The following is a 14,864-nucleotide window of genomic DNA, read 5'->3' as shown; positions in this document are numbered from 1 at the left end:
CACTACTGTGATAAAGGCAGCGTAAGGCACAGATAAATTAAGCATTATTAGGGCACAGTGAACTTCAAGGGAGCATCTGATTTTAAGCTTTCAGCACAGTAGTTGCTATGCGACAACAGTCCCACTGCATAAGCAAGAGCCCATTTCCTTTCAAGAGCAGCTACATAACTGGCACTAATAGCTATAACTATTTCCAGCACAAATCTAGCATGACAGCAATCACTTAAACTGTCTCTTGGACACACTCAAATTATATGATCATGAACTAAGATGCTACTTTATGACACTAAATCAGAAGAGTGCAGTCTTTAAAATACTAATGTATGACCACATCTGATTTTGTTCCCTAGCTATACCCAGGGCATCTTTCATAAACTTTGTCAGTTTACTTACTCTGTTTTTAACAAATATTAAAGCAGCCACATTTAAAAGTGTAATATCACCCTAATTTAGAGTGGCTTTGACACGTATGATTTTAAAAGCTATCCCAACTTTCCTAAATAATGCTGTCATTCTCTTCTATGCCAGCAATTAAGTGGGAAAGTGCTATCAACGCCTACCCAGTTCTTCACAAGTCAGATTCAGATCATTATCCTTCCCTCATAGTTTCTCCTGCATTTATTTACTCTCTGAAATCTTCAGAGGTTTGCTACTAATAAGCACAAAACCATAAGACACAACCAAGCCTATAAATTCAGATGGCTGCAGGTAACAGGCAGAATACTAAGCCAAACCTCTACTCAAAATTATTTTAGACACATCTGTTGTGTAATGCCTGATCTGTATGACAAGGTAAAGCACAACAGACACTGCAACTCCTCCATTTCACAACAACAAAAAAAAAACCAACCAAACACAAGCACATTCCATTCGTTACCACATTCCTGTAATCTCAATTTTTTCCTGCTATTCTCCATTTAACAACTGAGCCAAAAAAGGCATAATTTTCAAGATTAAGTTTCAGAAGAAATGGGTGCAGTACCATTATTTAGTTGTGCAATGCTATCACAATGGGCTTTAAAATACTACATTAGAAGAGCATTCAAATCACCAGCCTTCAACTGAGATACAACACACACAAACAGAAGTTTTAAAGGAGTGCTATTTGCATTTCAGACATTCTTTTGAAAATAAAATGAAGATAATTTTAGTGTGAGAGAGACACTCCAAATTCCAATCAGCCCTTTGCTTTGAATGGCCATTACCAGTACAGTACCAGTACTACAGGAAGAAACATTTCCAAGATCTCAGAGACTTTCACTGACTTGCTGTCCTCAACACAATGGCAGCACTTTAGTGACATCTAAAATGGTTCCAAATGCCCAAAGAATTTCATGCAGAGGCTGGAAATGTTCCTTCATTGAGCAAATCCCCAAGAACAGACACACAACGCTGCTTAAGGAACTTCTACGTTTCTCAGTTTACACCTGAACTTTTCAACGTTCAGATTTTTAGTTCTTAAAACACTCAACTAAAGTACAAATGTTTGCTATCTTAAAACAATAACCTGAAACAAACTGTTGAAAATATTATTAACTGAAGAGTTATTTCAAAAGACTGTCCTCTCATGACATTATTGCTGCCTTTACGCTAGATAATGCAAATGTCTAATGCATTACTAATAAAAGTAACCTTCACTATTATATACCCTTTTCCAAAAGCACTTTATCACCTGATTTTATTTTTCCTTCTCTAGAAAATCCTACTTTCTAGATATGGTCTCAAGAAAAAAAAACCGCTTAGGGGCTTAAAGCTACGGCTATCCAAGTTATTTGTGCACAACTGTACTTTCTGAGAACAAGAAGCAGTAACTAACAGCTTGTCAATAAAACAATTTCCTGGCTAAATCTGAATTGTGTCACATGGCCTAAATCAAAGTCTGGCACTTGGAAAGATACGAGTAAAATGACAAGACTTCTCAGCAGTAGTGTAGGTAAAGAATAATCAAAAGTCAAATGCAAATCTGTTCCCATATTCTTCTAGACAGAAATTTGGACATTTCATCCCTCTACTCAAGTTGTCCATTACAATCCCTGCCTTACCCTAGAACTCCATTAGGTCCCTCATGGGGCAGGTGGGTGGGATGAAAGGCCAAGGCACATGCACAGACAGTTCTTCTGAAAAGCCAACAGCTTTTCTTCTTTACAACAATTAACCAATATAAGTAAGGGTAGCAAAGACAGCAACATAGCCATTTCTTACAGAGTTTTTCCCATGAAACAATGAAAACCCCGCTGACACTCCTCCAACCCATCTTGAGTTCTGGATATATTTATTCAGTGTCAAAAGCCAGTTGCACAGTTAAATGTGTGTTTTGTGGACACATGACCCTGAAATACCACAGTCCTATGCAATAAGTTACAATATTTTCGAGAAGAAATCTTAGTTACTTCATGTAATAACTGGATGTGTAATTCTACGTCAATTGTTGGCTAATTATCTCTGTCCTCCCATTTGTCCTTAAAAAGAACAATCCTGCAGTATAAGCCAACATTTTTTCAAACTACTTTATCTCATGCTCTCCCTAAATGTTTTACAATGTGCTTCAAATGAGTTTCTGCATGTGCTTAAATCACTTTGTGCATTAGGGTGGCACAGGTTACGTATCCTAAGACAAGAATATCCAGGGCAGTGCTGGACTCTCCTGGAGCACAGCATCTCGGAACAACACCGCCCTGATCCTCCTGTTTTCTGAGCACTTGTCCTGGCCTGCATATTGGCTGAACAGTCAGTAACTAGCAAAACTCTGAGCTGGGATTAGTTTGACATTACTGACCTTATTCTATTATCCTACAGGTTTTCCCAGTAATGGCAGAGAATTACTCACATAACAGCATACTGCTCAATTTTAATAAGGACTAAATATAGGCTGGTACTTCAAGTGTTTACAGAGCGAGATCTGTTTGAAGTTTCAGTGCTAAAATCTCATGTTTGCACAAAGGCATCTTAAGACAAGGTAAAAAATATCCATGTTAAATAATTATGTGCCTTATGCCTTCATGGCAGTGTTTCTGGAAAATCTGGGTAGCATTATCATCTTGCAAATATATCACTGACTCTTAATTGCATGTATGTATGTGTGTGCATAAAGGGAGATCACTCACAAAATTCTGCTGAGCATACTTCATTCTGTACTTCTAGATGTTGGTTTTTGACAATTAATTCCTGCTCAAGTACATTTTTTTTTTCATCTGCTATACCATTTCTCCATACATTACAGTGAGGCACAGGAATTGTAGTTGTGTTTAACACAGGACAGACCACAATAATTCAAAGTAGCATGAGATCATCACACAGCATGGTACCTCCAACCACCAGAAAAGCATTATCTGCAGCATGGAAACCAAAATTATACTATCTCTTTCTCCTACCATTTGATAGCAATACAAGCCATTAAGATACAATGCGTTTGAAGAGACTAATTTCAGTTCACAGGAAATAAATCCATAAATGCAACTTTCATGTGATGGGATTTTCCAGAATACTGATTTTATAGTAGATGCCTTTCCAACTCCAATGTACAGCTGGGTTAAGAAATGCAGGAGAGAAAGCATTTTGTAAAAAGAGCTTATTAGATCTATTTCTCATCCCTATTCATAGCTAAAGGATCCCTGGGAAGAATAGGCCATCGAGTAAGTGGCTGATTTTGGAGAACTAGATCTAATCTACAGGCTGAAAGCTTAAAAGTCAGCACTAAAAAAATCTACTGTCACTATTTTCTACACATCTTTCATACCAAAGAATCTCAGGGTGCAGTAGTAGTGTGGAAACAGCCATGTCACTGTTAAATCACTACAGTGATGTTTCCTTACCAGGAAGGAAACTTTTGTAAGTGTAGCACTGTTGGACAAGGTGTTACTTTGTACAGCACTTCATACTGAAAATCACTCAGAAGACAATTTACTGACAATGTGCTTCCCACCACTACCTTGCCTAAACTATATATGGCAGAGCACCTTGCTAGAGACAGTGCTTAAAGCACATATGCAGACTGAAAGGGCTATCCTCACACATTTTGCACATTTCTGCTTATAAAAGTTGTCAAAATGTTTCTAGTATCTAGATGTTGCTCAAGACCTTAAATAACAGCAGTACAATGAAAACAAAGAGCTCATACAGAGCAACAAAAGCATTGAAGCTCTTGCAAATTGTATCCAGAACTGTATCAAGCTCCAGACACTAAATGTCCAGACCAAACACAAAAGGCAGGCCCAAAATAAAACCTAAGGAAGACTTCAGTACTCCATGTGCTGTCCTTCTGCTGCAGAACTGCAGTGTTAGTACTGAAACAGAACTGTGATTTTTGCAGCTCTGGCATTACACTGCCTGAGGTCCCTTTATCCCACGCAGATAAACTGTGTGTGAACAGCGACTGAAACCTGACTACAGCAATTACCCAGGAAGTTACTCCCAATCATATTGACCTATCCCAAATGTTGGATCCCACAAATTATTTTTTTTTCCCCTTATGCAGGGTCACAACCAGCACCCAGCAATGGGCCCTTTCAAATCAATGACCAGCACCAGATGCTGTAAAAACAAACCCATAAACAGTCTCTAATCAGTGCAATCTTAATATGCTGCAATGATACCTAAAGAATTATTAAATACACCCAAGCATTCAAGACATGACAAATTGCTTCAGAAAGTGACCTCCTCCTATGAGGACTCCTTTAGTTGCAGCAATGTCCAGACACTTTACAGCCATGGGCAGAGAAAGCAAACCGAGCCTGTGAATAAAGCTTTGCGTGGAACATCCCTGCAGGCCAAAGTCAGGGTTGCCTTCTTACCTCAAACTCACAGATAGAAACAAAAGATAAAAGACAAATTTCCGGCTCTAGTTCTACGATTAAGGGACAGAAGCTAGAAAAAGAAATACAGGGAGAAGTAAACAAGTTCAGAGCTTGAAAGGGGAGAAAGCATAGACTAGCCCCATGAAAGGCACATACCGCAACTAAAATCCCCACAAGCAAGATTTTTCTTAACTTCCAGCGACCCGAGTTGCTAACTTGCATACTCTTAGAAAATGACTTTTCTTATTATGTGCAAGAGTCACAGACATTTTACATTGTACCAAACCACAGGCCACAAATGCAATTTGGCCCCACTCTGACAGAACTCCAAGTAAAACATCAAGCCAAAGCAACCCAAAAGCAACAATTTTCCCAGGAGTATATATGTACTACAGAGCTCATCTTCACACAAAAAATAAAAGTGACTTCATTCCAGTTTTAACTTGCCATCTGAGGCCAGCTGACTGAATACTTTGATATTTCAGATTCATACAGCTGTATGAATATTTAGATGCTGCAGATAAACAACTCTGGATACTATATACCAACTTCTAATCACCTCTTCCTGGATCCTACACGACCAAGTCCATTAGCAGGGATGCCACTGACACCCAACTGGGCCACTCGGTGCCAAGGCCAAGGGTGTCAAAAAGCAATCATGTAGGTACCAAGTGCCTCACTTCAACTGATCAGACTGTGCAGTCATCACAAGTGTGAAACTGAACACACCTGCTAAAATGCTACCACCTATTCAAGTTTTACAAGATAATCAAAGTATTTCTGAGTCCCTCTTCTTTGCATTTGCAGAAACTTCACAGAGCACAGAGATGATGAAAATACTTTGTCTGGCATTACACACACACTTGATTCAGATGCTCAGTGGAATTAAGGTCAAGTATGGAAATCCAAGGCAGAACTGAGAGCCGAAATGCACATATAAAGCTTTAGCACAGTAAAGCAGGCGTGGCAGTGATGCACTGTTTGGCTGCTAAACACTGCTGCGGAAAAGCAGTGCCCAAATGTCCTTCCCTCAGCCACACAGCTGGTGTGGAAATCATCTTAGCCTGATGCACTTAGGGAAAATCACCAATACTGTGCAGCCCCAGGACAACTTCAACACTTCAGCCTACAAATTCCTTCCTAGCGCAACTGCCCCAGCTCTCACCTCCAGTGTTAAGTCAAACCTTAAATTCAGAACTATCACAGTACATATCAGTATCCTTCTTTTCCACTCACAGAATAAATTAAATCTAAGTTGGTTGAAGTATTTTTAGGCAGTAGCATCTTCAACAACTTGTTTTTCATATTTTCTATAATAATTGCTACAAATCTTACCAGGGAAACAATTCAAGCCTGATTTTCTTTACCTCCTCTCCTTATTGTTGGATAAAAACCATATTAAATTAGTTTAGAAATATAACATCAAAAATGCTAGACAAATAAAGAACACCTCATCAATGCATGCCTTCATCTGCAAGCATTATGAAGCCACACTTGAAAAGAGCAGCACCATTCCCCTCGATCAGGGCCATGAGAACCTGACAGCTCCCCAGCCATCCAGCCTGGCAAACTTCCACAGCATTCCCATAAACTGGAGCATTTTTGCACAAGGAAGCCAAGCTAGTCTTGCTAGAACCTGCCCATTGCCACTTCCAGCATTCCAGCTTCCTCCCCAAAGGAGAAGTTAATTTATTATAGGTATACTCCATGAAATATTCCATAAAATTCCTTACAATAACTACAGGTGCATTCCTCCTTTTTCTGTGAATCCCATCTTTCCTATTACAAGCAACACACATAAAGATGTTCCTCCATTGTCAAAGAAGCAGCCATTCTTGCTAGGTGAAGAACTGAGGGATTCTAGAGTAATTTTGAAACCAGTTACTAATCATTCTATGAAAAGCCCATTAAATTCTTCTCAAGTTTTCAATCCGTATGTATCAGACCAAGTGTTACAGTCAACTGCAAAAACTGCCAAGGTCCAGAACAGAGCCCACCACCACAGCCAGCCCCAACAGAGGAAATGAAAGCAACCTGTCATGGAACACAAGAGAGACATTCACAACATGGCTGAATGGGTTTTAAACACAACACACGACTCTTAAGCCTGCAAAATAACGTCACAGGTTTGTCTTCAGACAGGTCATAAAACCTGCCTAGAATGACAAAGAAGGTTCAAGCTGAACCAGTCTCATTGTCATCCACTGGGAAGATATTCAAAAGAAGGAAAAAAAAAAAAGGCCTTGTAGCTTTTCCCTTGGTTCCTGCTGCTCATACAGGACATGTCGCAGCCTAAGAACCTGTTGCACTCAAACCCACCAGGCACACATCCTTTCAATCAGGAGGAAGTCCTCCCAGAAAAAGTGATGCCAGTGAAACTGGAAAAGGTTCCTCATGAGGCCCTAAAGTTTCAATACTAAATATCCATCAATAAATTAATCCAAATACATTGTCTCTCACATGGGCAAAGACAAAGGACAAAGCAGCAGCTTCATTTCCTGGAGTTCATTGAGTTTCCCATGACAGCATCTGGACAGTTGGCTAAACTTGAGATAACATCTCAAGTGTATACATACTTTGGCCTAAATAGAATGAAAACCCATGTATAAAATTACCATATCTCATTCATGTTGTATGAGCCCAATATCACAACATCATAAATATTTCTCTTAGCAGTACTGCAGTTGGCATGCCTGATTTAGTCTTCTAAAAATACAGAATTTAAACAAGCAAACAACATTTTAATATCATGTTGTGTAATTTGTCCAATCAGCTTTTCATTTTAACAATAAAGCTTTCTACAAGAGCCGTGGAAGTTATGCTTTGTTCCCCCATCTTTGTAAGGTATATGCACAGTCCTCATAAAAAGGAGGAAACTGTATGAAAAAAAAAGAACACTTTGACATTTCCCTTTAAGAAGAAAAATTAACTGCCTTTCAAGGAAAGTAAGACCCAGGAAAGGTATTATAAAATCTTTCATACAGAACTGATTCTGCTGTCTTATCTTACAGCTCAATGACAAATTAATATTATCTGGACAAACCTCAAGTATTTTAGAAAGGAAAAAAAAAAAAATCATTTAGTGTCAAAGGAAATAAAGACTAGACTGACAGTTTTCTCTTTTTCATAAGTTTACTTTTATACAAAGTATGAAACACCTCAAAGCAGTCTGATGGAGGGAGTGACTTATGAACAATTCATAAATGTCCTGGGAAGGAAAAACTGGGAGAGACACAGGTCCAATAATAAAGGAAGTATGGATTCAACTCCCAGCTTTGAAACTTAGTGAGGAAGAGCAGCCAAATTACCTAATCTTCATGCTTCGTATCTTTCCCTCCCCATTGCTCCTGCTGCTCCCTCAACATCTTGTCTAAAGCTGTTCAACTCCTCACGGCTAGAAGGAAAACATTCCAAGCACCCCAACCCTAACAAAATTCAGTCTCAATACAATGTTATGTTTGCAAGTCCCAATGAAACGCCAACAATAAAAAAAGAATCAAAGACACGTGAGTCCTCATAAACCTCTGTTCAATCACTCCTGCAACTGCGAGGACATATTGTTTTGTTCGTGCTTTTAAGACAAAGAGGAAAATAAGCAGCGAAATAGAAGGAAGTTAGCGTTACCTAACATACGAGAGAAATAAATGTGAGGTATACGACTATTTAGAGAGCCCGGCCCGGGGGGGCCGGGGGAGGAATCCGACTGATCTGACCGGAAAACAGGGAAGCGCCGTGTGCCCTGAGGAGCCTCCACCCAGGAACGGGAGTCCCGGTGATTCATAGGCAAAACCGAAAAAAGAAAAATCCCGCCGAGCCCTGCACGGGCGAAAACAGCAGCACTATAGGAAGAAGGTCTGCGGTAAACACACAGACAGCACAAGCCCGTAGCTCAGTGTCAGGAGTCTGAGAGATCCACAGCGGGATATGCTCACAGCCACCGGCGGAGCCGTGACCTACAGCCGAAGAGCCCCATCTGCCCGCCGTGCCCTTCCCGACGCTTCGGCGGAGCCCTGCCCGCAGCACGGGGGAGGGACGGTGTCTGGGAAACCCGCAGTGCCGCCGCTCCCGGGCCCCGCCGCGGAGCCGCACCCCCAGCCCCGCTTCCCCGCGCTCACCTGCACCTGCTGGCGGCAGCGGAGCCGCCTCGCCGCTCCCCACGAGCGGCCACAGCAGAAGGACGAGCCCGAGCAGGTGTCGCGGGCCGAGGAGCCGCGGGCCACCGCCCCCCCGCCGCCCGGCGCTCCCGCCGAGCCCCTCGCGCTGCCGCATGCCGTCCGCTCCCGGACCGAGGCTCGGCGCCGAACGAGGGGCTGGAGGTTCTCAGCGACTCCGGGGAGCCCCCGCGGCAGCCGCCGCCTCCCGGCTCCGCGGCATCGGCCCCGTCGCCGCTCCTCTCACAGAGCCCCACCGGCCCCCGCCGCCGCCATCTTCCGGGCTACCTGACCGCGACCGGGCGGGGCGCGGCGCTGATTGACAGCCCGACGCGTCAATCAAACCGCGCCTCACGCTCAGGAGGCGGTGCCACTGGTTGGGATGGAGCTAATCTATGATTGACAGCTGTATCAGCCAATCGCTTTGCAGAGGGAGAGCTAGGGCGAGAGACGGCTGCGGCGCGAGAGCAGCGGCGCGCTGTTGCCAATCAAGCCGTGCTCCGACCGGCGGGAGGAGGGCGGGGCGTCGCTCTGGGATTGACGGCTCTTTTCACCAATCGGCTGGCAGGGCGGGGCGGAGGAGGCGGGGCTCGGCCGAGCCCGCGCTCAGGACTCCAGGGTGCGGCGGGAGCAGCGCCCCTTGGTGGCCGAGTGTCCCCTAAGGGCCGGTACGGGCGTGGAGCCCCCTCAGAGCTGCCCCGGGACCGCCCCGCCCTGCGGGAGCACAGCGCCCCGGCCATCCCTCGGGATCAGCCCTGCGGGAGCACAGAGCCCCGGCCATCCCTCGGGATCAGCCCTGCGGGAGCACAGAACCCCGGCCATCCCTCGGGATCAGCCCTGCGGGATCAGTGAACCCCGGCCATCCCTCGGGATCAGCCATGCGGGAGCACAGCGCCCCGGCCATCCCTAGGGATCAGCCCTGCGGGAGCACAGAACCCCGGCCATCCCTCGGGATCAGCCCTGCGGGAGCACAGAATCCCGGCCATCCCTCGGGATCAGCCCTGCGGGATCAGTGAACCCCGGCCATCCCTCGGGATCAGCCCTGCGGGAGCACAGAGCCCCGGCCATCCCTCGGGATCAGCCCTGCGGGAGCACAGAGCCCCGGCCATCCCTCGGGATCAGCCCTGCGGGAGCACAGAACCCCGGCCATCCCTCGGGATCAGCCCTGCGGGAGCACAGAGCCCCGGCCATCCCTCGGGATCAGCCCTGCGGGATCAGTGAATCCCGGCCATCCCTCGGGATCAGCCCTACGGGAGCACAGAACCCCGGCCATCCCTCGGGATCAGCCCTGAGGGAGCAGTGAACCCCGGCCATCCCTCGGGATCAGCCCTGCGGGAGCACAGAACCCCGGCCATCCCTCGGGATCAGCCCTGCGGGAGCACAGAGCCCCGGCCATCCCTCGGGATCAGCCCTGCGGGATCAGTGAACCCCGGCCATCCCTCGGGATCAGCCCTGCGGGATCAGTGAACCCCGGCCATCCCTAGGGATCAGCCCTGCGGGAGCACAGAACCCCGGCCATCCCTCGGGATCAGCCCTGCGGGAGCACAGAGCCCCGGCCATCCCTCGGGATCAGCCCTGCGGGATCAGTGAACCCCGGCCATCCCTCGGGATCAGCCCTGCGGGATCAGTGAACCCCGGCCATCCCTCGGGATCAGCCCTGCGGGAGCACAGAACCCCGGCCATCCCTCGGGATCAGCCCTGAACCCCGGCCATCCCTCGGGATCAGCCCTGCGGGAGCACAGAACCCCGGCCATCCCTCGGGATCAGCCCTGCGGGAGCACAGAGCCCGGGCCATCCCTCGGGATCAGCCCTGCGGGATCAGTGAACCCCGGCCATCCCTCGGGATCAGCCATGCGGGAGCACAGCGCCCCGGCCATCCCTAGGGATCAGCCCTGCGGGAGCACAGAACCCCGGCCATCCCTCGGGATCAGCCCTGCGGGAGCACAGAGCCCCGGCCATCCCTCGGGATCAGCCCTGCGGGATCAGTGAACCCCGGCCATCCCTCGGGATCAGCCCTGCGGGATCAGTGAACCCCGGCCATCCCTCGGGATCAGCCCTGCGGGAGCACAGAACCCCGGCCATCCCTCGGGATCAGCCCTGAACCCCGGCCATCCCTCGGGATCAGCCCTGCGGGAGCACAGAACCCCGGCCATCCCTCGGGATCAGCCCTGCGGGAGCACAGAGCCCGGGCCATCCCTCGGGACGAGCGCGGCCCGCTCCTGCTGCTCCGCGGAGCATGCTGAGCCCCCGGTTAGACACTGGGATGGGAACACCACCCTCCCTCTGCAACCCGAGCGCTTCCAAGGCTGAAGGTGACCTTGTTAAATTATTGATACCAGCAGGATTTAGAAATAAAGATTATTCTCGTTTAGGTCTGTGATTCTGCTGAACTTTGAGTGCATGAAAATGAGGTGTCAGCTCTAAGCAGCATAAATGGAAGTGTTAATCCTAAGGAATCAGGGGCTCTCTGCAGTGAGGAAACAGGGAAATACTGTATGACTAACAAACTAAATTTCCGTTTTCCAAATAATTTAACAAAAAGGCTAATTATGTCAAGATTATATAATGACTTTGGGAGCACAGATTGTCCAAAGAAATGTACAACAAGTGCACCCCTGGGAATTCACAAAAGGAAAGTTTTGTGTTCAAAGTAGTATTTGCAACATGGTGTCCAGGAAGGCAAAGTATAAACTGAAATCCCCTCTGTCCCTCTGAATTTTTTCTACCATGGGGATATATTTGAATCAAACTACTCTTACCAAGTGTGTCTCTAACCCCAGTTTGCTATCCTCTGTCTGGCTGAAGAGATTAATTGTGTTACCAAATGACCTATATTTTTTGAAATGTTTTAATTAGTTTTCCTTCCCAAGGAAATATTTTTCTTGAATAATAAAATTGAATACAGTCTTTTCTTTTGTTGCTTTAGTAAATTATTACTAATTCATTATGCTGTTTATAATTAATTACTTTTTTAAAGTAGTCCCAGAATATTGTTTGTCTGTCTGTGTGTGGATTCCATAGATGAGAGGCAAAATGTGATCCCTTCCCTTTAAAATTGGCAATATGTTATATACAATATATAATATGTATGACATAATTTTTTTCATGTACAAACAGCCACGATCAACATTTAAATAGCTCTTTGCTGTTGTAATACTGAGGCTGGTAATGACAAAGCTGGGTCTTTTCCTATATGTTCTGTAAATATCCAGTGGAAACATCAAGGTTAGTCCTTTATCCTTCACTCTATCCCACCTCCCTCCCATGAGCCTGGACAGCAGAGCTGGGGCCCCCGGACACGAACGTGGCTCCTTGAGCACAGCTGAGCTTAGAGCCACGCTTTGTAATGCTGGTTACTCAAACAGCACCGTGTTTCTGTGGTGTATCACGGGCAGATCCGCTGTCCTGATCTCTGCAGCGCCTTGGGTCTGAGGAACTTTGAGCTCTGTCACTGACCTCATGTGAATTCCACACAGAAAAAATGTTGAGATTGGTAGCAGCTACAGACATGAAGTTTAAATCTTCCTTTGTAGCCTTCCAGCAGGTCTACAAAGCAGTGGTGTTCTCATTTCACTACTGAAAACAATTCATTGCATCTCAGCACAGCAGGCTGCTTGATTTCCCAACCCAGCCTATCAGAACTGAATGCTGGGCCTTTGATGGAATTTTCTGATAAAAAATCATGTCGTAATATCATCTGGGACATAATGGCAGCATATCATTACAAGGACTTGTTAGAGCACTGTTCTATAATCATGGGACACTTAAGGTTTGCTGTGAATTCGTCACTGGTAGAAGCTAAATAACCAAACCTTCCAATCCTTTGTTCTACACATTAGTCACAGTTTAATCTCTATCTTCAAATGCACCACGAACATTAAAAAAAAAACCCAAAGATGCAAAGTCTCATCTCCTATCTCCATCTCAGGAATGTTAGATTCACCCATTTAAAATTTCTGCAATTAAACATCTGTGGTAACTACACAAGACTAATGGGGTGAGCAACATAATAGTGAGTAATCCGAAAGGTACTTAAAGAGAAAATATATTTACTTGAATCAAACACTTCCTATACACAAAATGGGACGTGTTACCACGTATCACAGCCTCACGTTTCTTGATTATGCACAGTTATCATGGCCAAATTACTGAAGCTGCTGTTCTGCGTGGGAGGTGTTAAAACCTTTTTTTAGAGACAGATAATTGGATCAGCTAAAGGATGTGGATAGTTTTATTTTCAGTTGGCTTTCTTCAATATTTTTGATAACATTATTGTGTGGAAGGAATATTTGTCTAGCAGGCCGAGCAAGTTGCCAGAGGTGTGTTAAAGGTCCTCAAGGTAACTGTGAATAAAGACCCAAAATATTCACAATTCATTTATTACAAAGCAGCATCACCGAGCATCAGTAGCCGAGCTGACCACAGGACCCAGCTCTTTATTCCAGATCTCTGCTTTAAGCACGAAGATTGGCTTCTCTATTTATGAATGTTGAGACACACACTCTGCTCTCCCTCCCCCTAAAAGAATCGCATCTCAAGTTTTCAAATATAACCTTTCTTTCCCTGTCTTTCAGTGCTGTCTTTTTGTATTTAACCAAGTGATTTGCTCCTCTACCTGACAGAGACTAAATATCACTGGTTTTGACCTCCACTTTCAGGCATCAGTGACCTAACAGTGTTTTTCTATAACTGGAGGCTTCTTTCTCCATTCCAAAGTCCAGCATCCAGAATTTCACATTTCAAGGAAAACTGGCTGAAGAAAACTGCATTTAAAACAATCAGTAAAAGAAATGTTCTCATTTGTGTCAGTTGTTTTCTCTTAGTATCTATCTGTAATTCTAAAATGGGTTTAGGTCAGAACTCTCTGATTTCTTCTTACAAATGGTTAAGCTTGCACTTGGAGAAACAAACCTCTGAATATATGATGCTATATATTTTCAATTTCTGGTAGAAAAGTCAGTTTGCATTAATTTTAAAATGTGTTAAATAGAGATCAAACAGCTCTTCTTTCATCCATTCCTTGTAAATCATTAAATAATTATATTCTTCTTGGGAAATTAATATTTGGAACTGCATCTGCCACTAACATCCTGCAAAATTTAGTGCAGGTTTCATTTCTGTTGACTCAGGAACACCTAGTGGATTTTGATGAGCCTGACAGGGAAGGTTCTGCTTACTTTGGCTTCAAACAGGTAGACTTTCAATAAGTTTTAACATTAAGACAGGAAGATGGAGTATAATTGTAAATGTATCTCATTCAATTAATTTAAAATTATTTATTTTATTAAATTAAATAAATTTCACTTTAGTCCACTGAACTATTCTATGGAACCAATGTAGTTAGTCAAAAGAATTCATTTTTGTGAAAGAGAACTTAAGTACTCCCTCAAAGAAGTATAAGTGCCAACATCAGTATAATTTTATTCTCAACAGGATTCCAGCCTGGTTCACAAAAAATAGTCACAAGTGGGTAAATCTCTTTCCCCACATGTTGCCATCCAAATTGCCAATTCATGTCAATTTTGAAGCTGGATTTTATGCCACTGACAACTACTGAATGCTGAAATAAAAGATACATCTGTGGTGATAAATCTCTACTTTAAAGCTTCCTATAGAACCTTCCACCAAAATCATAGGAGAGAAATGATATATGTCTATTTCTTCCACAGGTATAGGGGATTTAGTTAATTTCCATTAACACAAAAAGGAAATGCAAAGTTATGATTTGCTGTTGTAAAACTTTCTCAGCTACATTAGAAATTCCTTCCACCCTCTCCTATTTATTTTTAGCAAACATTAAACTGTGGACTATTAAATTTTGCTCCAGATGCAGCAAAGCAGGACTGAATAGAGTGAGAAACCATGTAACCAAACGAATGTCTAACGCAGTCCTGATCTAAATATACATCGTATGTGTGTC

At 44.4% G+C, this 14,864-nt stretch overlaps 1 protein-coding gene across 1 annotated transcript in view; it reads right to left on the bottom strand.

Moving 5' to 3' along the window:
* LMTK2 (lemur tyrosine kinase 2) overlaps positions 1-9,062 on the bottom strand; it is a 41,580-nt gene extending 32,518 nt beyond the window's left edge. The window contains exon 1 of the mRNA XM_040079433.2: positions 8,909-9,062. Within this exon, the coding sequence (XP_039935367.1) occupies positions 8,909-9,062 (154 nt within the window). The remainder of the gene's footprint in view (positions 1-8,908) is intronic.
* Between the last annotated feature and the right edge of the window lie 5,802 nt (positions 9,063-14,864).

Source organism: Hirundo rustica, chromosome 15 (genome assembly GCF_015227805.2).
Source record: "Hirundo rustica isolate bHirRus1 chromosome 15, bHirRus1.pri.v3, whole genome shotgun sequence".
In the NCBI taxonomy this organism is placed as follows: Eukaryota; Metazoa; Chordata; class Aves; order Passeriformes; family Hirundinidae; genus Hirundo; species Hirundo rustica.
This window is presented reverse-complemented; position numbering and strand designations above follow the sequence as displayed.